This window comes from Mustela putorius, unplaced genomic scaffold (genome assembly GCF_011764305.1).
Source record: "Mustela putorius furo isolate JIRA1106 unplaced genomic scaffold, ASM1176430v1.1 tig00003845_pilon_pilon_pilon, whole genome shotgun sequence".
NCBI lineage: Eukaryota > Metazoa > Chordata > Mammalia > Carnivora > Mustelidae > Mustela > Mustela putorius.
This window is the reverse complement of record NW_025421998.1, coordinates 34,117,959-34,142,062: the sequence shown is the minus strand read 5'-3', so window position 1 is coordinate 34,142,062 and position 24,104 is coordinate 34,117,959. Positions and strand designations below refer to the sequence as shown.

At 38.3% G+C, this 24,104-nt stretch overlaps 1 protein-coding gene across 4 annotated transcripts in view; it reads right to left on the bottom strand.

Annotated features, from left to right (window-relative positions):
* Positions 1–24,104, bottom strand: part of CDK14 (cyclin dependent kinase 14) — a 599,713-nt gene that overhangs the window by 332,185 nt on the left and 243,424 nt on the right. For all 4 annotated transcript variants that reach the window (XM_045062692.1, XM_045062689.1, XM_045062690.1 and 1 more), the window contains one exon: positions 14,285–14,379. In XM_045062692.1, coding sequence (XP_044918627.1) covers positions 14,285–14,379 — 95 coding nt within the window. The remainder of the gene's footprint in view (positions 1–14,284; positions 14,380–24,104) is intronic.

Genomic DNA, 24,104 nt, shown 5'->3' with positions numbered 1-24,104 from the left:
CTTAATAATTAAATTTAAAAATCAGAACCCTTCTCGCTATTATCTATTTTCTCATACAAATACTTACACTATAAAAATGTTCTTAGTGGTTTTAAAATAGTATGAAATGTATAAATGTATACTTACACAGTGTATCAACATCCATGATCATCGTAACAAATTATAACAAAAAATGAACAAACAAAATAACTAACCTACCATCTATCAAGCAAAAATATTTTCCATCAAAACAGGACATCTCAAAAATGGCACACTCACACTTTAGACACTGTCCATGTGCCTAAAATTTCACTGATGGGACAGTAATCTAATAACAGTTAATATAAATATCTTCCCTCCCACTAGCCTTGTCACATTTGATGAACTCTGACAACTGATAAATAGCGAAGATTTATATGCTTTACAACCATCAATGTGAAAGAAATTATCTAATTACACAGTAGTTTACACAATGACAGGCTTGTGCATTTGTTCATATTTAAGCTTAATAAGAATTGATAAGATTCCAAGGTAAAGATGGAAAACTGAACAGATACATCTATTTCGCACCCTCTTGAATCCCATACCAAATTTTAGAAGCTCTAAAACAGATGGTAGCACATTTAGCACAGCAAAACACAAACAAACAAACAAACAAACAAACAGATTATTTATGAACCTGCAGAGGGGAAAGCCTAGAAGCGGCCATATTTAAAAAAAGAACAACCAAGAGGTTCAGGATTGGTGACATAGGATATGGGAATGAACGGGTCTGGATGTGGCAGTCTAGAGCGTGAGAGAGTGGTTGGTTGAAAGTCTTTTTAGTAGTTATTTAATCTTTAGATCTTCCTGTTTCCCGCTCCACTTACATATATAAGTGCCCCAGTCTCAAACCTAGAGTGGGTAAAACAGGGCATCTGACTAGAACGCTCAACCAGTTAGGAACAGGGATACCATCCTGAAACAGGATACTTACAGGGGGTCCTATACCCAATTCTGTGTCCAGAACAAGGCAGCTTAGCCTCTATCCTCCAGGCAGGAGTTCAGAAGAACCTTCACTGGGAATCTTTAGGCATTGCAGGGAAAGATGGGTACCAGTATCAAGGATTTCTCAGCAAAATGGCTTGGTTGGTCCCTACAGTGAACGAATGGTGGGCCAGCTGCACACATTTTGAGGCCCTCATCTCTAAGTAGTACCACAAGCCAAGAATCTGCAGATACTGAACCAACGCTTCGAGTATTTCAGCCAGAGACCAGAACAAACTAAAAGAAAAACAGTAACAGCTTGGTAGAAACAGAAAATACTGTTAGGAAAACTTTAAAAAAGACTATTATTAATATTTCAGGAGGTAAGAAAAGATACTGCAACCTTGAAACAAGATAAAGGTATTATAAAATGGAATATTCTGAGAACAAAAAGGTATCTCAGAAATAATATTAAAATGTAAAACCCTCAACATCAGAGGAGAAACAACCAAGTTGAGAAAATGTCCCTTAAGGCTGGGACTAAAGGAAAAATAATTAGAAAAATAGGAAAGAAAAGACAAGAAGGGGTGCCTGGGTGGCTCAGTCATCAAGCATCTGCCTTTGGCTCAGATCGTGATCCCAGAGTCCTTGGATCGAGCCCCACATCCGGCTCCTTGCTTAGCAGGAGCCTGCTTCTCCCTCTCCCACTCCCCCTACTTGTGTTCCCTTCCTCACTGTCTCTCTCTCTGTATCAAATAAATAAATCAAATCTCAAAAAAAAAAAAAATTAGAAAAGCAATACAGGAGGATCTACATTTAAATAATAAAAGATCCAAAGAAAAACAAGACAACAAAGGAAGGAAATCATAACAAAATAATGTAAGATCATTTCTTTTTATTTTTTTTTTAAGATTTTATTTATTTGACAGAGAGAGAGTGAGAAAGAGAGTGTGAGCACACAAGCAGGGGAAGCAGCAGGCAGAGGGTGAAGGAGAAGCAGGCTGCCCACTGAGCAGAGAGCCCAATGTGGGGCTCGATCCCAGGACCCTGAGATTACGAACTGAGCCAAAGGCAGATGCTTAACTGACTGAGCCACCCAGGTGCCCCAAGATCATTTCTTGAAACAGAAGGACATATGTGCACTAACAAATGCTCAACATGCTTAGGTGGGAGGGAAATTCAAAGAATGAAATAAGAAACCATCAAACATTGTAATAAAAATGACAGACAAAAAGTATTGCTGAGGGTATGGAAAACTGGAACCCCCAAATCCTGCTGGTTAGATGGTAAAAGGGAGCATCCACTTTGAAAAACAGTTTGACAGTCTTTCAAACACTTAAAGATAGAGTCATTGGATGACTGATGTGGTACATCCATCTACACTGTGGAGTATTATTAAAACAAAACAAAAAAAAGTACTGCTACAACACATGATGCAAGGGGAAAGAAGCCTGTCACACAAAAATCATCACAGAGTGATGATTCCATTTATAAGGAATGTCCAGGAAAACCACAGAGACATAAAGTACATTAGTGTTCCCCAGGGATTGAAAAAGGTAGAGAATTCAAAGTGACTGCTAATGGGTAGGGGGCTTCTGGTTAGAGCAACTTAATTTTCTAAAATTAGATAGTAATGATGGTTCCAAAAATTCTGTGAATATACTAAAAATAACTGAAGTAGATACTTGAAGTAGAAAGTAGGATTCTGTTATGGGAATTGCATTGTGATTAAACTGTTAAAAAGAAGAAGGAGAAGAATGTAAAGACAGGAGTGTCCAGATTGAAAAGGTACAAATGAAAATAAATCTGACATTTTTTGCTTCATCATGAAACTTCAGAAGACTAGAAATAAAGAAAGCTATTTTAACAGAGACAATGGAAACTAGACAACAATGGAATAATCCTATTGAAATTCTAACAAAATTATTTCCAACCAGGAATTCTGTGTCTAGTCAAAATGTCAATCAAGCATGAGCACAGAATAAAGATATTTTCAGAAATGGACATCTCAAAAAACAAACAAACAAACAAACAAACAAAAAACAAAACCCAGGGGCGCCTGGGTGGCTCAGAGGGTTAAAGCCTCTGCCTTCAGCTCAGGGCATGATCCCAGGGTCCTGGAATCGAGCCCCGCATCGGGCTCTCTGCTCGGTGAGGAGCCTGCTTCCCCCTCTCTCTCTGCCTGCCTCTCTGCCTACTTGTCATCGTCGTCTGTCAAGTAAATAAATAAAATCTTTTTTTAAAATCCCAGGAAGATACTAGAAACTGTGTTCCCCCAAAATAAAATAACATGAGATGGAGGAATAAAAAGCTTCACCCCAGGAGAGAGCAGAAGGGCATTACAGGAAGTCAGTAAAGGGAGATGCACCAGGCAGAGGTCTGAGAAGGCCTTAAATCAATGGTAGAAATGAAAAATGGAAAATTATTATTAATTTCAGGGAAACCAAAAGTTGAACTGAAGAGGAAAGTGATCACAGTATACTACGTGCCTCAGCTACAAACAAGATTTATATGACCTAATAATGTAAAAAATGAATTTCTGATCTAATTAAAATTACATACACCTACAATGAAAGGAAGAGAGAACGGAGGACAGCAGGATAGGAGGCGTTCACCTGTTAAAAATTTCAAAATAATGAGAAACTAAAAACAACCCTACTAAATTCATGTTTTCCACTGCAGGAGTCAATGGATGCTGCCAAAAGGTGACAAAAGGTGGTAATAAAGAAAGTCTTGTTAGATTTTCAGAGGAAAATCCAAAAGAATCATCTAAAAGACTGAAAAAGTAAAAAACTGTTTTTCACAGCAAACCATGAAACTACTCGACTCTTTATATGCATATGATACATAACTCAAATAAATACAACAATCATATCAATAAGAATGAATGATTTAAAACTGGAGCCGGTCTAACATCCCTTTACCAAAGCACAAAACACGTATTAGATTAAAACATTATATGAAATTAATTGAATTGTTCCTAAAATGCACGAAATAGTAACAGCAACTAACAACAATAAAAGGAAAGAAAATCCATTATATTGCAACGTATTTATCAAGTTAGTGATTCTGAAAACTGGTGAGAAGTTGCAGACAACCCATTTTGTATGACAAATAATGATGCATACTTTCTTTCTCACTTAGAGATAAGTCTGCTAATGATTTTTTTTCTTCAATTACTTCATGGGCTAATCAAACATAATGCGAACATAATTGGAATTATTGATGCTCTTCTCCTGATCTTGGGTACTTTCATCAGACAGCACCAAGTTGATCATTGTCAGTCTTATTACATTCAATGCATCACTCTATGACCTCCACCTATCCCATGAAACATGCTCAGATTTCCCAAGATTACTGTTTTCTTAAGATGTATGGAAATAATTCCCGTGGGGGGAAAAATATCCAAAGAATATGCAAAGTATGTGCTTTCCTTTCTACGGGAATTCTTCTTTTATTTCTGTTCTTACCTTCCCTATGATCTGCTTCTACCAATAAAGTCTTCTTCAGTGTGCTTTCTTCAAATATCACCCATTATTCCAGTTTCCCCATTAGATGCCTATAGCTTAAGTGATGAAATTCAAAATTAAAGAAAAACAATTAAAAAATTAAAAAGCCCATAGAGAGAGAGTGTGTTCTCATTAAAGCAGTCTAGATGAGACTCAAAACTGTGTTTTTGTGGATAATCAGGGGTTTACTATAGCAACAGTTGGAGACCGGATACACTTCTATCCTAAATCATGCAAATTAAAATGCTGAACTATGATTAGGACTTCCTAATAAGGGGGCAACTACATGAAATAAAACTAGGACACAGAGAAGATAGGTATGAGGTAAACAGAAAAAATAAACTAAAATCCCAGCACCCAAAATAGTAAGTGAACAAATACAGTGGAAATGACTAAAAGAGACCGGGGTTCCTTGTTGGATGAGAAGCCATTCGGGTAAAGGACAGAAATGAAATTAATTGACTTTGTCCTACCAATTAGACAAAATGAGAAGTTTATAACAGAGCACTGATTGAAAGCAAGCTTGCTTCTCTTTAGTCTCTCCTTATGCTTCAGAATTCTATTTACGCCTCCTGCACATTCAGTCATCCACAATGCTTACATCTGTTCATGTTTGGTACTCGGATCTGAATGACAGCCCAGCCCCCTTCAGAATATAGGATCACACTATGACACTGCATAACTAGTTCTCCATACATGAAACAAAAACATTCTTGAAGTTCTTCCATAAAGAAATTTTTGCAGGAGTCAAACTGGATTGTTTTCACTTAAACACAATTGTTTTTTAGCTCCATACATTGCACAGGAAGATCTGTGACAGCTTATAACCCAAATGGCACATGGACACTATCTAGCCTAAGATCACGGTCCTCTGTAAGACTTCAAACCTCTTTAAAAGAAAGGATATATATTTGTATCTCTAGGGCTCAAAGATAATCCCTGGAAGACAGTTCCATATGTTGGAGGAGAAAAACAAATGAATGAATAAGTGAATGAATGAATGAATGAATGAATCATTAATTGAATGACCATAACAAGTTGTGTTTCTGCTTCTAAAAGTCATGCCAAGTGAAATGAGCCCACCTAACAGTTGCAAAACCTTCATCTGCCCTTTACTATGCAAAGGTGGAGTCTCCTGGGTTCACACTGGACACAGGAAATGATACTATGCAGCCACTGGGAAAGGCATACAAGGAGTATCTGACATCTTGGCATGAATTTCCCCATCTGCAAAATGGAGGAAACTTCTACCAACTTCATGGTTTTGGTGGAGACAACATGAAATAACATACTAAGTTATGTATTTCAATCCCCTGCATAGAGTACAGGTCAGGAACCCACCCTACAGTATTTCTGATGTGGATCAACCTAGGTTCTACTTGAATACTTTAGTGATAAGATGCTCATTACACTTCATACACTGTATTTAATTTTTAAGTAACACAAAACATTTGAGTATCTTTCCCAGGATTAAGCCAAAATTAGCCTCCCCAGAACTCCCACACTTGGCTTTCTCATCCTGTCTGGAATACACACATTATCTTTTCTCTACTCTCTACTGTATCTAATCCTCCTGAATAAGTCACTGGTTCCATGTTATACCTGGTTCACAGACCTCTTGCCATCCTAGGTGCATCCTCTTGTTCGCTTCAGTTCTCTGAACCGGAGAAATTACTAGTCTTTTTCATGTGAAATTGACTTCATTTTGAAGTTAACTTTCCCCCACCCTGTTTTTCCTTATGAGCTTCGGCTTGCTTTTTTTTCTTTTCCTTAACCACATTGTTTTATTTGTCCCACAGCAATTCACCCTGTAGTTTCCACTCTTCATTTCAATCAGATTCTTTCTAGCCTTGATTCCAGCACCCCAAGTGTTAATTACAGCTCCCATCTATAACACACACAAATAGGCCAACCACATCATCACCATGGCTTCATCTAAGTCATTAATAAAAATATCAAACAGGACAAGGTCAAAGACAATGCCCTCCAGCATACCCTGATAAACTTTTGTTCATCCTGATGTCAATTCATTAATTAATATACTTTGGGTGAAGTTGTTCATCCAGCAATAAACTGAAGGAATAATAATCTTATGACAACTGGATTTCAATTTTATTCTAAGAAATGTCATAAGAGTCCCTGTCATAAGCTTTGCTGAAATCCAGAACCAACGTTGTTACTTACTAAAAGGGAATGAAGATTAGGAGACTTCAATGTCCAAAGATCTAGTTTTGAATTTCACTAACATTCTATCATGTGTTTGTCTATAGACCCAGGTTTGTTTCCCACCACCTTTTTTTAAAAACCAGGATTTCTTCTGCTCACCTTCCTTCTTGATTTTTTAAAGATTACAAACAATAGTTCTATGAATATACCACGGGCAATTCTTTTCACATTTCAGATGTCATTTACCTGGGACTATACAAATGAACTCATTCCAGCAGGTATTCTTAAGTGTTTTTGGGGAAAGGGGATTGGGAAGGGCAGGGAGCTGAGCAAAGCGTGTTCTAAATCTGACTATATTCCTTGTGTTGTGAAAATCCCCTGCTTGATGCATTTTGGTGGAAGGCAAGGCCCCGCTGCTGTTGCAAAAGCCAAAAGCCCCTCTATCAGGGGTCTGCGCGGGGGTCTGCGCAGTCAAACCATGGGCACACGCCTAGTGTCACCTCGCACACGGGACCAACCCTAACTCTACAGTAGGAGCTAAAACAACCCGAAGAAGCAGGGAGAAATGTGGACACTATTCTGACTTCAAGAGCAGAGATAATAACCTCCAGTCACTGGGGCAGTCGGGACAGTGAGGAAAGGGACAGTATCTGGAGCCGACACTCCTGGTGGCAGCGGGGTGCTTCATGGCCGGTTCTGTGGCATGATTTCGGCTCTGGTCTGCTTATTCAGCTTTACACCGTTCCTGCGGTTTTTAAATTCTTCCCAGCAGGTCTGTCAGCCACATGATAGCCTCTCAGTAAACCTGTCTGTTTAATTCAGCCAAAGAGAATTTCTGCTGCTGGCCAGAGAGAACTCTGACTGGTACGTTTATTTGGAGTGGCGAAGCCCCTTGAGCCCTCCGGCCCAGCGAGGTGGTTTCCAATGGGCCCGTTGTCTGAGGCCTGCCCTAACCGCTGTGCAGGCAGATCTGCTCTGCAGCTGCCACTTGGAAGAATATTTGCTCTGAGAGAAAAAAAAAAAAATAAAGACTGTCAATGGAAACTAAAGATGGAATGCAGATGAATAGATAAAGAAAGAGAAAAAAAAATTTGAAACGTGACCGAGCAGTTTCGCTTTCTCTCAGTTATTTGCCTTTAGTGAGGACACTATTATAATCTCTTGTTCTTCTTGCTTCAAATTTCACTCACTCACCCCCATAAAACATTTTTGCTAAGCACCTACTATGTGCCAGCCACTCTGCCGGGCACTGGAGAGGCAGCTGCTTGGCTCTTGCTCTCAGTATCAGATGCAACAGTTTCTTTCTTACTAGTGTTTTCTTTTCAGTATCCTTCGTTGATAGTTCCTCATCACCAGGACCCTTGATGGTGGAATGCCCCAGTGGTCAGGCCATAAAATTCCCTTCCATTTTTGGTGTTCATTGACTCTTTACATTGTGTTCCAGGTCCTCTGTTCCCTTCCATGTCCTCTACGGCCTCTCCCTCACCACATGGCCTCTTTAGCAAGTTAACCAGAATTCTAACACAGCCAGTCAGGATGCTCAAGAGTGCAAAAAAGCAGCAGTCAGGACCACAACTGGCAGTGTCACTTCCACCATGGTGCTCTACTGGCTGGAGCAACCACAAGCCCAGCCTAGATGAAGGGGTGATTATACAAAGTCATGGCTCATTTAGGGCCACCAATGTAACAACTGCCACCCTTGGTGATCCCAAACAATCCCCTGGTCAAATAACATCTATAACCCAGACAACTTCCAAATGTCTACCCTGGATCTCTTTCCTAAATTCTAGACTCACGCATCCAATTGCCTTCTGACACGTCCATTTGCACATACATTGCGCATGTCAACTTTAACCCAATTAAACCTGAGTCGCATCTTCCCCACTCTGCTCCTCCCACAGCCTGACCCATCTTCCCTCACAGCAGCTCCACCACCACAGTCACTTAAGTCCACATCCTCATCATCTCTCAAATCCCACAACAAATACTATCAGCTCAGTCTTGAAAATACATCCTGAATCCAACTACATGCCTCATATATATGTGTGTTTTCTCCTTCACCTCCCTCAGATTTTTTACCTAAATACCTCTTACCTCCTCGGCGAGGTTGCCCCTGATCGCCCCCACTTACAGCTGTACATGCCTGCCCATGTGCACATGTATCTTATCTCACAGGAAGCAGAAAAATGTTCCATTGCCCCAGGAGGGTTTAATCTGGAAACCAGAATACTGATGGAGAGCTACAGTTTTTGAGAACAGATGTGGCTTAAAATCATGCAAATTAAAGCATTCCTCATAGATTCAGAAATCAAAATGTATGAGGCAGAGAAACCAAATAATGAGGTAAATTGTGTGGTAGGGAGAAAAGAAAGAACATAACTTTCAGCTGCCAGCCCCATATTTGAACATCACACACACCTCAGACCATCAGACAAAACTCTGAAGATGGGTCTTCATCCTAACACCAGCCATCTATAGGGTGAGAGAGGATAATAAGGATCTTGGCACAGAAGTCAAGTCCTGGGGTCGAACCCCACATGAAGTTCCCTGCTCAGCAGGAGGCAGCTTCTTCCTTTGCCCCTCACTCTGCTCATGTTCTTCTTCTCAAATAAATAAGTAAAATCTTAAAAAAAAAAAAAAACAGTACTTATGTGAATTTTGGTAATTCATAAATCACTTTACATGATTTTTGGAGACATAGCTTTTTTCATATGTAATGCCGATTTTTTTTTTTTTACATAATGTTGCACATTAATTTGACTATTTTACTAGTTTTCCCCACAGCAGAAGAAATAAAGGACTGCTCCAGTGAATATCATGCCTAGCTATAAGTTTGCTTTTTTTTCTTATACATAATAACTAAATGTGAAATAAAGAGTTCTGCTACACATACTGTGATCTCATATAATAAAAAGCATAACAGAATAATTATGTGCTTTAATGGTAATATATATTTATGTAATCACATGTACTATATTCTTATTGCCACTTACGGAATCTGTTTTAAATTTTTCAGCATGATGTTAAGTAGGTTAATGTGGCCCTTATTTGTCTTTGGCCGAAAAAGAAAAGAAAAAGAAAAAACACTAAAGTGCTTAACTTTCTATTTAAGTACAAAAAAAAACAAAAAACCTGTTAGCACTTTCACTATTTTCTATAGTATTTCTCTGCCAACACTTGAACCCAAGTAGGGAAAAGGGTAGCTCTAACAATGTCTTAAACCACGGGGAAACCAGATATACCTTTCAAGCTAATTGAAATTGGTTAAAAATGCTCCTTGACCTTGGACAACAATGACAGGAAGACAGTACTCAAAAGGGCTCTGGAAGCCTTGAGCAAACTGAGCAGCATGTTTTCCAGTGGGCCCCCAGTCCTGCAGCTCGTGGGTTGTATCTACATACTTTGACAGTGCATAAGAATCTAAATTGCAGACATTTTAGGAGCTTTCCACAGTACTTAAGAGACAGCCTATATTAGCAGTATCTTATTATCCACTGAAGGGTTTTATTTTTCTTTTTTTAAGATTTTTTTCAATTTATTTATTTGACAGATCACAAGTAGGCAGAGAGGCAGGCAGAGAGAGAGGAGGAAGCAGGCTCCCTGCTGAGCAGAGAGCCCGATGTGGGGCTGGATCCCAGAACCTGGGATCATGACCCAAGCTGAAGGCAGAGGCTTTAGCCCACTGAGCCATCCAGGCGCCCCCACTGAAGGGTTTTAATAATGACCTCCAAAGTCATTTCTACAAGTGCTCTTCCACAGCACTTATTTCATTATTCTGGGGTTCCCAAGGCTTTTGTGTAACCTAGAAGGTCATTCGTGGGAATAACACAAAGCAGCTGGGCTTCAGATTCTCTTTTAAAGCAAAGAACAGAAATATATTTATACAGTAGGTACACTATCATAAATAAGAATGTTACTGTATGTTAACTCTCAAAATTTAAATTAAAAAATAAATAAATAAAATGAATAAGACTATTTCACTTTGTGGAACTCAAATTACACATGATCCTTAAAAAAACCTTGAACACTTAACTAAAATCCAAAGAAAAAAATCCAATAGTACCTAGTGAATCTTAAGTTATTTTACTTTTCTTTCATATTTGGGGTTTCTTTTCTTATTTATTTATTTTTTAAGATTTTATTTATTTATTTGACAGGTAGAGATCACAAGTAGGCAAAGAGGCAGGCAGAAAGAGAAAGAGAAGAAAGCAGGCTCCCCAATGAGCAGAGCGCCCAAATGAGGCGGCTTGATCCTGGGACCCTGGGATCATGACCTGAGCCGAAGGCAGAGGGTTTAACCCACTGAGCCACCCGGGTGTCCCATAAAGCTACGGTTTCAATGGGCATGGTGTTTGGATTTTTCTTACACTTTTTATTTTATTTTATTTTACTGATTTTTAAAGATTTTATTTGAGAGAGAGAGAGACAGCAGGAACAGGGGAAGGGGCAGAGGCAGAGGGAGAAACAGACTCCCTGCTGAGCAGGGAATACAATGTGAGACTCAATTTCAAGACCCTGGGATCATGACCTGAGCTGAAGACAGATGCTTAGCCAACTGAGCTACCCAGGTGCGCTGGTCTTACACTTGTTTACTTATATTCATTCCCCCCTTCCTCAAAAAAAGGGTACTATTAATTACATGGAATATAAAACCAACCTCTTTTAGAAAATAACTCTGATGTTAACAATTTTAAAATTTGGCAATATCATCACTAAGTTTAGAAAACTGCACATTAAAATGTTTGCTACTGATTTTAGAGCTTGCTAAATAACAAGGTCCTGTGTGTGTGTGTGTGTGTGTGTGTGTGTGTGTGTAAGTAGATCCCGGTGATATAAGGGACAATACTGTAATTTTAAGTTTACTTTTTTGGAAACTTTAAAAACATTTCATAATTAAAATAAAATCTTATGTGATAAGGCTTTTGACCAGTCCAAAAATTTATTTAAACAACAAATCCTGTATTCAGGATTTAACTGCATTCAGGATCTTAAGAGCAGAAAAAGGGAGGGTGGTGCAAAAAAAAAGAAGAAAATTTCCTTTTCCTCTTCTGACCAAAAGCTCAATCTAACTACAGTTGTAAAAACAAGCGGGAGATATAACATTATAATTGGGAATCAGAGTACGATGGGCCTGAGTCCATCATACTTGCTACAAGATCCTGGAAAAGCACCTAATCTCTCTAATACTTAGTTTTCTTTTCCTTTGTAAAGTGATATTCATAGTTCCAGGAGGCTCTTGAGAACATCAAAAATGATAATGAATGTAAAGACCCAAGCAGAGTGCTGAGCACAGCATTGTGGTCATCTTTGTCTTAAATATTCCTTTACCTCCTTTTCTCATCCATCACTCATCATCCCAAGCCCAGAGTGACCTCTGGTTTCCTATCCTATGTCCTTCCCTTAGATCTGCTCTAATTTCCAAGGCATTTCATGCTTTGAAATTATTACTGTCTTTCCATTGCTGTGAAATATACAAGAAAAGAGCCAAGTAATTTCCGCTAGATACTGTGAGGAAAGCAATCTGATTAATCCATCCAAAAATGCCAGAGCCTTAATCTTTCTTGAGATATCAGTAGATGTATAAACAAGCAATGAAAAGCAGTATAAAAGAATAAAAACTTTAGGAAATATTCTAAGGAGTATTTTCTATACTGGGCAATTGGCACATAGTCACATTAATGCTGCCAAGGAATCTACACCTCCCCAGCTCTAACTGCGAAGATTCCTATAAGCTATTTCTATAGCCCCCACCCCAACTCTGATTTCAGAGATCCATTCAAAGATTTCACTTAAGCAAAACCCAAACAAACGTTAAGCTGTAGAGCTGAAGAACAGAACATGAAAAGACTAGAAAAAGACGAGAGTTAGACGGAAAAGAGGGAGGCAGGAACAATGGGGGAGGTGAGGAAATAAAGACAGAGTGGGGGACCCAAGGAAAGGCAAGGCAGGCCAGTTCTAAAGCACGAATGATGTCAGTTCACCTCATTCTCTGAGAACAAGTTAAGCTATGTCTTAACTCCCCCAGAGAAGCAGGGAATAAAATGTTGCCAGAAAAGTACTGCAGAGGTCCACACTATTATGTGGCTGATTGACCTGGGATGGCTCCACAAGACTTGGAACCAGGGAAAATTGCACTCACACAAAGAAGAGTGATTGTTTAACAGTCAGTTTTAATCAGTTAGCAAATATCACAGGACATGTTTAAAAGTCAGTCTTAATCAATTAGCAAATATTTCAGGACAGTGAATTTCCTTCATGTGGCTGCTTCCACAGAATATAAAAATCATCAAATGATTCCAGCCTCACAAATATAGGTTTCTTTTAAGACCTGAAGGACATATTTTCATATTATTTCTGTTAGTTTCTCTATTCACGTTACTGATTTTAGAGGCCAAACTCTTTTTCTTCTTAGATTAACCATTTAATTTTGGAGGAGGGAATAAATACATTTTTGAAATCTTTTTTTCAAATCTTTTCTTCTACAAAACATAAAAGTTAAGTCAAGTATACTAAGAAAAATCTAGATTTAATTGCAATATTGCAAAATACCTACTGGAAAATATGAAGCAAAAATTCCAATTCTAAGTCAACTGAATACATTATTGACTCCAAAATCACCGATTAAACAAAAGAAATTATATTTGCATTGATGTGTGAATCTGCATCCCATTCTTGGTAGCATGTAATATATTCAACTGCTCAGCTCTAGCTGTCCTTGTAGCCACATTACCATATTATTCAAATGTATCTATCATTTATATGTAAATAGAGAAGATAAATGGCTTCTTCATAAGACAACAATTTTCAAATGATAAACAGACACAGGCAGACATTAGCAAGATAAAAATGTTGCAAATATGCATTCTATTATATATTTAAAAAAAAAACATGGAACCTATTTCAAATTTTTAAAAAAGTAGTGTGGTAATTACAAAATGGGATCCTAATACATTCACAATACCAACAGCTACTCTTCTCAATAAGTCTCCACCAATGTCATTTGTATCTTATAAATTACATGTTCTCAGATCCATCTGTGAAAATTGGGATGTTAATTATCATGGTTACATTTCATGATTCCACAGTTAAATGCTGAAGTGATGCTACATAAATACCATATGTTTTTCTAGGAGAAACGGAGAAAGATTAATTATGAGTTCAAGTCCAAGTCTTCTAGCAGTAATACTCTCAACACAATAAGATCATTACATTGTGTGCTATGCAAATTGGAAGTTTTAATTAATAGCTGAAACACGAACTGAGGGGGAAAACTATGAAGTCTAAATTGCAAGTATCAGGCTTTCCTCCACCCACCCAAAAAGAAAAAAAATCTTAGTAAGAATGCTTCTGAGAAAACCAAGTTGTAAGTCCAAAGGAGGGGCAGGGGGGAATTACCATCTGTGAACTTCCTTTGATGCAGTGATCACTGTCATGTTTAATCCTATTTGATAAACCTAAAAATTATAGCATATCTGGTGACAAATAGGTTATTAAAAGATATTATATCTGATGAAAATTCAGTTTAACATTTTTCTGAATTTTTCAAAATTATACAAACTTACTAGATAATATACTTTGGTACAGCAACTTAAATAAGAAACTCTATCATAATACTACAAGACTTTTATTTATGTTTATAAAATCTGAATTCTTACTTTACTCACCACATATTCGAACACAAGTGTCAGCGTCTCCTTGGTGTGGATGATGTCATGAAGCAGCACTATGTTAGCATGTTTTAGTCCTTTTAACAGAGAAGCTGTAAAACAAAGTAGACAGACGATGGGTAATAATCAACTGATATGTTTCATTATCATTTTGTCAGATGAGATATCTATTTTTCCATTTTCCATTTTCCATTTTCCAATACCTATTCAGAATCAAGGGTAGTGAAACAGGGTTTTCATTTAGATGTCGTGCTCCCCCGGCCCCAACTATTTCACGTGTTATTTGCCGTTAACCTTTAGTTAGATTCCATTATGGTCAGAGGACCATATGCTTTCAATTGTTTTAAATTTATGAAGGTTTGTTTCATTACCCAGGATGTGGTTTATAATGGTATGCATACCATACTTATGGAAAATATATTCTGGTGCATTTGGGTGGAGAGTTCTATAAATGTCAGTTAGATTCTGCTGGTTGACAATGTCGCTGAGTTCCTCTCTGTACTTGCTGACTTTCTGAATAATGGTTCTAACAGGGACTAAGAGAGGGTTGTTGACATTCCCAACTGTAACTGGGGATTTGTCAACTTCATTTTAATTCTGCCAGCTTTTGCTTTGTGTCCTTTGCTTTGTGGGTGGTGTTTATTGTCTATACCTTTAGGATTCCTATGCTTTCTTTGTGAACTGGCTCCTGTATCAATATATATGTCTCTCTGTCTCTGATAATTTTCTTTGCTCTGCAGCCTGTTTTATGGGATATTAACATAACCACTCCAGCTTATTTTTAATGATGTATCTTTTTACATCTTCTTTTAGCCTACAAATGTCATTAGACTTGAATATGTAAGTTTCTTATAAGCAGCCTATCATTGGGTCATGTGCTTTTTAAATCCATTCTGTCAACCTCTGACATTTAACTGATATTTAGACCATTTACATCTAATGTAAATATGAATTTACTGGGTCAGCTAACATTTCAATCTATTTTTCCTTGGGCATCTTGTAACTTAGTCTTCATTTCTGATTTGATTTTGTCTTTTCTTCTATTTTTCCCCAGAGTTCAATTAACGGATTTCATTTTTAATTTTGTGCATTTTTCGTCTTAGCCTTTGTATTACCACTTCAAGGTGGTAATACACCTTGGGGCCTGATACACCCAAGGGCCTGAAAGAAAATCTAATTTAGATTACAGTTTGCTGTGTACAATTTTCTTTAATTTTATAGTTGTTTTTTGAAAAGCATTTTATCAGCTGAAATGCATTTGTTTTATATTTTCTGAATTTTTAGAGCAGTTTTATATAGATGTGCTTGTTCTATTCTCATTTATTCAAGGGACTGCATTCTTAGTTTGAGAGCCCTCTCTTAAATCAGTTCTTCTCTCCTCTATGTGGGTATTATGGATGGTGCTGGTGGGAGAAAGGGAGAGAGTCTGGGGTGTTCTGTTTCTTTTTCATTTCTACAGGATCCTTATTTTTCCCCTATTCTTTCCTTTTCACTTTCACCGCCATCTTTAAGGGGTACCATCCCTTCACTATATAGCTATATATCTGAATCTCTCTCCAGTCAGCACTTTCCAATCCTATTCACTTTTTATCTTTTCTGTAGTCAGTACTGTGAACCTCATGGAGTCCCAGTTTTCCCTTTCTGGAGTGATTCTGTCTGCCTCATCTAAGTCCTCCATACCCCTCTACCCTTTCCACAGTCTCTTAAACCTGTCCGAAGCTCTTAAATTCCATTATTTCCCCCTACATTGATAACTATTCAAGTAGAATATTCAAAGAACAGGAGCTTCCTCTAGCATTATTTATTTTAATTAACCTTCAATTTTGGTTTTTGGTATACAACCTGAAGAGAAAAAAGAAAGATGTTTTGCATGTGTTTTGTCAAGAACTTATAATAATTCATATATTCATCAAGTTATTTATTAAAAACCTAGTTACTGGCCCTGGACAAACTCTTGATACCCAGTAATACCACAAAACCACATCTTTAGAAAAAGATGACAATGATGTGTCAGTGTAGGTTAATCAATTGTAAGGAATGTACCACACTGGTGAGAGATGTTGATAGTAAGAGAGGCTTAAGGGCAGGGAGGAGGTAGGTGGTGGTATGCAGGGAGTATATGAGAACTTGCCACTCAATTTTGCTGTGAGCCTAAAATTACATTAAAAAATACACTCTATTAAAAAAATATATACACCCATGTTTTTACATAAAAAAGCAAATCTAGATTATTTACACTTTACTCAAATAAAATGATATTACATACATCATGTAGCATATTTTAGGAATGTAACCACCATGTAAGAGGGGCTGCACTGGTCATTCACCAGAAAGGCAGGGAGAAAGCATATGGATTGATAAGTTCTAGTACAAGCTCAATGAATGTGAACAGTTGTTTTATTAGAGCTATTGCTATTGCTATGAATTTCTGTAGACTTCTACAAGCAAAACTGCTTCAGAACCATATACTGTATATTCCTTAATCCTAAGACAAATTTTATAAGTCCAAAGAAGGTCGTTCAGAAGGAAAATTAATTCATGTGGCTGGTTCCAATACTGGAAGACAAGAAGAAGTATGTTCCCTCTGAAACTCAATCAGTAGCAACAATGTATATAGTCCAAAGCCAGGCAAGTCCAGGCTACATAATGAGGCTTTCTCTTCCATCTCACACAGACCTGCCATGAGCAAGTTAGTTGTATATAATAAAAATCTTACAGCAGAACATCTACAAGTTTATTTTATCTGAGCTTTGTAAATTAGCACACATGGGAAAACAATTATAACAATAAAATCACAGCACACAAACTGTGAAGGCACAACCGTCATACAGACTTATGACAGAGTTTCATAGTATTAATTTCAACAATTTATAATCTTTCTTCTTTTAATTATTCAACTGGCCCATCAGCGTTCAACAATGAAAACTTAATGAAATAGCTAGCTTTCAGATATTAACCTGGGGACCAAACTTTGCTCATTTTAACAAGGACAGCTGGCCTGCACTAGACTCCCAAGGCAGATTCATCCTCAGAGATCGATTATTTCAAACCACAACAGGGTATTGAAAACAATGACCATATATGGGACTTCACACCCACCAGGGACAGGACACAAACAGGTGAAATGAAGAAAGGGCCTAGAGGATCCCCGGGGTTGTATGAAAGCAACCTGGCTTAGTGAAGCAAATTTTGGAAATATATAATACAACAGGATTTGTAATCTTGTCCAATTTCATTTTTCAAGTTACCCCCTTAGCCTGTCCAATTCAGTGAGGATCCATCCTTATCAGCAACAACCTCGAAAAGGTACTGAAGCTCCCACTAAATTAAGAATCCCAGGCCCTGAGTTTCCTTTGCCTTGGGATTTTTTTTTTAGCTGTCCCCCCACCCCCTGCAACCTCTGCCCCATTACCGCCTTTTTTCTCACCACTTACACCTAAATTGTTGCTCATTTCTCAAAGTAATGTCTTCACACTCATCATTTCCCATGGCATTTTTCCTACAATTTCAGGAAAATTGAATTTCTGCCATCATTCATCTTGGGGAAAAATGGTTTGTTCCTGACAGTGACAAATATTATAGAAAAAAAGTCATGTCATTTCTTTATATATTTTTGGCCATTTCGACATGAAGACTCAAAGTCTCCAAACTCCTTTCTTGTAAGTCTCAATTATTATAGATTTCAGATTTCTAAATTCATTATATACACTTTTAAAGTACACTATCAGTTAAAGAGGTACCAATATCTGTATTGGAAAGCAAACCCTCTTTCTTTTGAGCTTAACATCATTAATTTGCATTTGAAAAAGGACAGAGCCACTAATTGCACAGCTGATGGCAGAGGAAAGGCATGGAAGGTCAGAAAACCATCCAGGATCTCTATCAACATCCTGTGAAGGTGACAGACACTCCCAGCAAGTTGCCAGAAACTGTAATTCCTGCTGTTACCAAAGCGAGTGAGACTCCTGGGCTGCCAAGTCAGACCAGTGATTAGCACCTGCAAGTTCTAAAGCCAATATGTCTCGCTTTCCAAGACAAACACTGTCAAAATAATACTCCATGTAATCCTAGTAATATCCCGGATATAACACATGTTATTTTCTCATCATTTACTGACAAACAAACCCTGTAACATTAGTGCTGGTAACTCCAGCATACTTGGTTTCTCACTTGGTTTCTCCACAAATTTTAAGTAAACATATGGCAACATTTTAAATTCATTTCACCACTGAGGTTTGATAAAGTTCAACTGTATGTGATGTAAAAGACTTGTAATTTTAGGGTTGAGGGTAAAATTCTAACAGTTCCGAGACTGTGATATTGAAACAATACAAACACAGAAAGATAAGTGTGCCTCTGACAAAGTCCCAGAAGGACAGAAGGACACATGGAGCCTCCCTCCATTTGGTAGCAGGCTTCAGATATCTGCTTATCGGTCATATTGAAACCTCCACCTCCCACTTTGAGAATAAAAATCTTCAATTTCCTTTCTGACTTGGAAGGGATAAATTTTGCCTAAACTCCAATTTCACTATGATTAAATAAATTCTGAGCTAATAGAAGAGTTCAGAGTATGTTCATTTTCTTTTAAAGATTTTTGTTATTTATTTAAGAAAGAGAGAAAGAGCATGCACAAGCCTGGGGAGAAGCAGAAAGAGAGGGAGAAGGAGAGAATTCTCAAGCAAATGCCTCCACTAAGCATGGGGCCCGATACAGGCCTGGATCTAATGACCCTGAGATCATGACCTGAGCTGAAGTCAGAGGCAACTGACAGCCACTCAGGAAACCCCAGAGTATGTTCATTTTAACACTTACAAGCAATGTTAATAAAGAAAGAAAGGTCAAAACCCTTCTTTAATTTATCAGCTTTCTAAGTCATTATATGATATCATACTAGAAAAGGACAGACCACAAATACATACAAGCATCCTTGCTCACTCCCCCTTTAGCCTCTGGAAAGAAGTAGCGCATTCATATTTTCCTCTCTCTTTTTAAAAAATGTCTTCTTTTCCAGAGGGGTACACTTGGAGGGGCTGCTACTTCATGTTTCTAGAAGACAAACATTACTACCCATTAAACCCAAGGAGCTAACCTTAACTCAAGCTACAACTTACAACAGACATGAACTTTTTCTTTAAGCGCACAGCTAACTAGCTCTAAGGCTGCTGAAATTCACTTTATACTAGATATAATGAAAATACTTACTTTCAATGAGAAGTTACTTGCTAGTACATTCTGAATATTTTTATAGCTCAAGTATTCTGAATGGGAAAATCTGAAGGATAAAGAGAAAAAAAAATTCCAACAATCCCCTCCCCAAAAAATGCATGCAGAGAAAAATGCATGCACTTGTTTAACTGTGTCTGTGAGGACAAGGTGGTCTAGATAGAGAAATGAACAGATACACAGCTCCTAGGTTAACCTGTACACAGTTCTGCAAGGTATGCTGCCTAGTTCAGCTACACAACAGGAGAGAAGCTGTGGTTTTACTTAGCTCTAGACCTTACCCTTACTGATATCTAATATGATAAATAAACACAAACACACGCACACCCCCATAAACTAACAAATGAAAAAGTGCAAGAAACAGGTTAAAAATGGAACTGTATCTTTGACTCCATGTTTTGCTTTTTATACATTGTATGCACACACATACACAGAGTCATCTCTGTGTTATGGGGAAAAAAAGTCACGGATCACCCAAAATACAAAGTCAAAATGTGTTATCATATAAACTTAATTAAGCTAAAATCACATTATAGGATTTGGAGACATGTTTCTTGACCACCAGGTACCATCCAAACATGGAAAAATAATACATCATGTTAGGATCACTTTATAAATATCATGTAAATTGCTCTCTATCTGCTGTTTTAAAAAAAAAAAAAAGTCTACTGTTTTTACTTGCACTGGAGCTAAGTTATTCTATTCAGGGATAGACAGAAATTCAATCCCAATGCATATTCCTGCTTTGCTCCACTCCTAATATCCCCAACATCGCAACCCTGAATGAGATGTGGTACTAGAAATTACAGACCCAACCACTCCCTCTTGCTGGGGATACCTGTTTATCCCCCACCTCACTACTGGCAAAGGGCGGCCTGTGGGGGGATACCTCCACACTGCAGTCTCACAGGACCACTGGGAATGCTTACTAAATCATTTCAAAAAACAAATACCTCTCATAGTATAGCTGAACCACATACAACTGTCAATATCTGACATTTTTGACCTTACTAACACTGCAATTTCACACGGTTCCGCCTAATAGAGTTTACCTGGCTCAAAGCAATTTTAACTTTATCACAAAGGCGTTGTTACTTTTACCACTGTTAATGGTAAAAATGGTAAAAATTAATCAAACTGATTAATCTGCCACCAAAGGGTGTACACAGGGGTAAAAAAAAAAAAAAAAAAAAAAAAAAAAAAAAAAAAAAAAAAGGAGGAATCTGCTTATCAAACTAGGTTACAGCTGAGGGGAGGAATCTGGAAACAATTTAATTTTCTACATGTACCTTTCCGTATCATTTGAATTGTTGACAATACAGATACATTCCTTTTAGACTACAAACAAGGTCTTGAAAAGCTCTTTGTTACAAGTGGGTTGGCTAAAGAGAACTGAAATAGCACTAAAAAGGCATACAGATGTTTAACTACACAATTAACACATCTACAATAATGAATCATTGTAACTGCAATGTGATCCTTCATTACTAATCCCGCCTCATTACTAAACCCTCCTTGCCAGGGCACTGGTGCAAATGCTTGCATCTTATAAGGGGCTTTTTTCCTACCTTGGAACACAACAGGCCCCGTATCAGCCTGTAATTTGCTCCCACATCAGGCGTTAATCCAAAATGTTGAAACTGTTCCTTGTCTAAATAGTTACTTTCCTGCATTAAGATTAATGTACTCACTGAAAAAGATTCCGAGTTTGATTGTCTCCAATTACCCCAGGATGAACCTGTAAATGACCCACCAGCTGCTTTTCCATGCAATAGCTGATCCTGTTCCCATTTGCCACTAGAAAGATCCAAGCATGTATGTATGGGAAAGCAGACAGGTGGTTTTCTCTTATGTAAACACCTTGCTGGTAACTTCTGCAGAAACAAATAGTGCTAAGTGACAGGGTTGGGAATACTGGTACTTACGCTCCGGGTACTATTGTCTTCAACGCAGGAACTGAGGGTTTCTGGAAAACTTGGTAACAAAAGAGCTGTTTTTTTGTCTGCCTATAGTAACTAGGCACTATAGTAACTAAGTTTAAAAACTGTTAGGTGGTTTGCTGTATTTGAACTACTTTATACTTTATTACTTATGGGTTAAACGTATAGTCAGTAGGAATACTACAAAGTATACAATTTTAAAAAATGTGTGCTTTGGCATCAAGCCCCTCATGTCTTCTGGTTAAGAAGAATAAACATTGGAACCATAATAGCTATCAATGTTCAATGAGATGTAACTCAATCCCAATCCTTACATGAAAATATGTGAATAGCTATTATTGTATTTCACAAAAATAAACGTAAGTATAAAGTTGGAAAATATTTTCTTTGCCATGGCTTCAAGTCCCAGTACCTAGGGGCCTGCACATAAGAAACCTGACTTTGCAAGATACCATTCCAGAGGTGGAGCACAGTCAGATTCCTCCACAAAGCCAGGTAATTTTGCAGCTTATTTCCAGACACGGGAAACTCTACTGCCCTTTGTCAGGAATCAGACTGGTCAAGTCATCACCGCCACTGGCACAGGCCCACCAGGAGGTGTTTCTCAAAGCATGGTTCTTCAATGATCCACTCCATACCAACTGCTGTCAACGCAAATTCATTAGACTCTATCCCAAACCACCAGATCCAAAATTGTGGGGATGGGACCTAAGAATCATTCATGAAATATTTATTTAATATCTACCATGTGCCAATCACTAGGCAACAGGAAAAACACAGACAAAACTCCTGTCCCCAGCGCCTGGGTGGCTCAGTGGGTTAAAACTTCTGCCTTCGGCTCAGGTCATGATCTCAGGGTCCTGAGATCAAGCCCCGAATCGGGCTCTCTGCTCAGCAGGGAGCCTGCTTCCCCGTCTCTCTGCCTGCTGCTCTGCCTGCTTGTGATCTCTCCCTCTCTCTGTCAAATAAATAAACAAAATCTTTAAAAAACAAAAAGAAAAACAAAAACAAAAACTCCTGTCCCTATGAAGCTGGCATTCAATATTTTGGCCAAGCCTTCTATTCAATGCTTATGCATCCTCAAGCTTAAAAATCATTGTGTTATGGTTTTGATAGGGAGAAACGGGTAGCATGTTTGTGGGGTGCATGCGTGTGTACGCATGTGTTTAGGCACTTAGTTACACTACAATCTATTCACCGTTCCATAAGCAAATCAAAAGAAACAGCAAGACAATCAATCAGTTGGTTTACCCGGTATCTATTACCCTCCCCCACCCCCGTCTCTATTATACACATGCACGTGCACGTGCACACCCACACACACACAACTGCTGAAATAGATGTCACTGGAAGATAAAAAGTGTTGGGCTAGAAGGAAAAGAGAATTCTTTATTCAGAAGTTTTGATGGTGATTTTTAAAATGTGTGCATTTTTTCTGTTCAGTTAAAAGAAAGGTTATAAAGCTTTTTCTTATAAATGTTGGTAAGGTCATCATTATATGGGCTTTTCAATGCCACAACTTTTGAGATCTGTGAAGGAATAAGTTTTTATGTAAAATGCTGGCAATAAGCCCTTCATCAGAACCCGTGCTTTGATAAACAAATACAATTAGCAGGTCTAGAGATACCATAAACATATCATGAACACAGAAGGAAGAAGGGAAAGACTATAAAAAATGAAGATGGATTTTGGATGGGGTTTTAATTCTTACCCTTGAATATTCCCTGAATTGAAATTTCAAATATACCACTAGTTCATGTGACTTAATAACACAGTCAAGGCTATAAAATTTCAAATTACAACTTAATTCGGTGGAAAGTGCACAGGCCCCCAGCACCGGACACCCCACAGGCAGGCAATGACCTTCCACCTTCCCATGACAAAACTGTCCCCTGGCTTGGACAAGGCTTTGAAATCCCTCCTACCGCCCCCAATCAGTGGTGGTCCTGGTGGGGACCCGAGCTCATCTTGGCCCAGCTGAGGAACCTCTGTCGCTGATGGTAAGGTCACTAATACCCTGCCTCCCAATTTGCTCCCCTCCCCGGAGGCCTTCCTTCCTGTCTGGGCTCAGTGATGCTCAACAACTAAATGACATGGTGCCCACCGTTCTAGCCCCACATCAGCATTCAGTGCATGGACATGTTATTTAACGTCAGAAAGGTAATAAAGGGTTCGGCCAGGGGCTGCCTTCTGAATCGTATGGGGGCAGGACTGGCAAGCTCCAGCCTCTGAGTGCTCTCATTTCTCGTCTCTTCTGGCTATGGCAGCCTGTGAAGGAGATTTTTTCTGTATTTGGAAATACACAAAAAGCAAGACAGAAAAATAAATATGCCTACGAAGTATAGAGCGATCTCTCAAGTGTTCAGTATTCAGAAGTATAGTATATGATGATAAAAAATAAAATGATGCCAAGTTACATGAGTAAAATGTTAATGAATCTGGGGAGCAGCTCCCCCCACCCCGCCTTCCCTGAACGTGAGGACGGCCTAAATCCCTACACTAGAGAAGCCGCTTCGGTACAAGAACGATAAGAACGGCTTTTAAAATCTTAACAGAGTCTCATGTTATCTTTAAAGTCTCTATCTAGTTGTCCAAAACTGGCAACATCTTAGAAGTGTTAGATTTCATGCAAGGTATGATACACTTGTGGA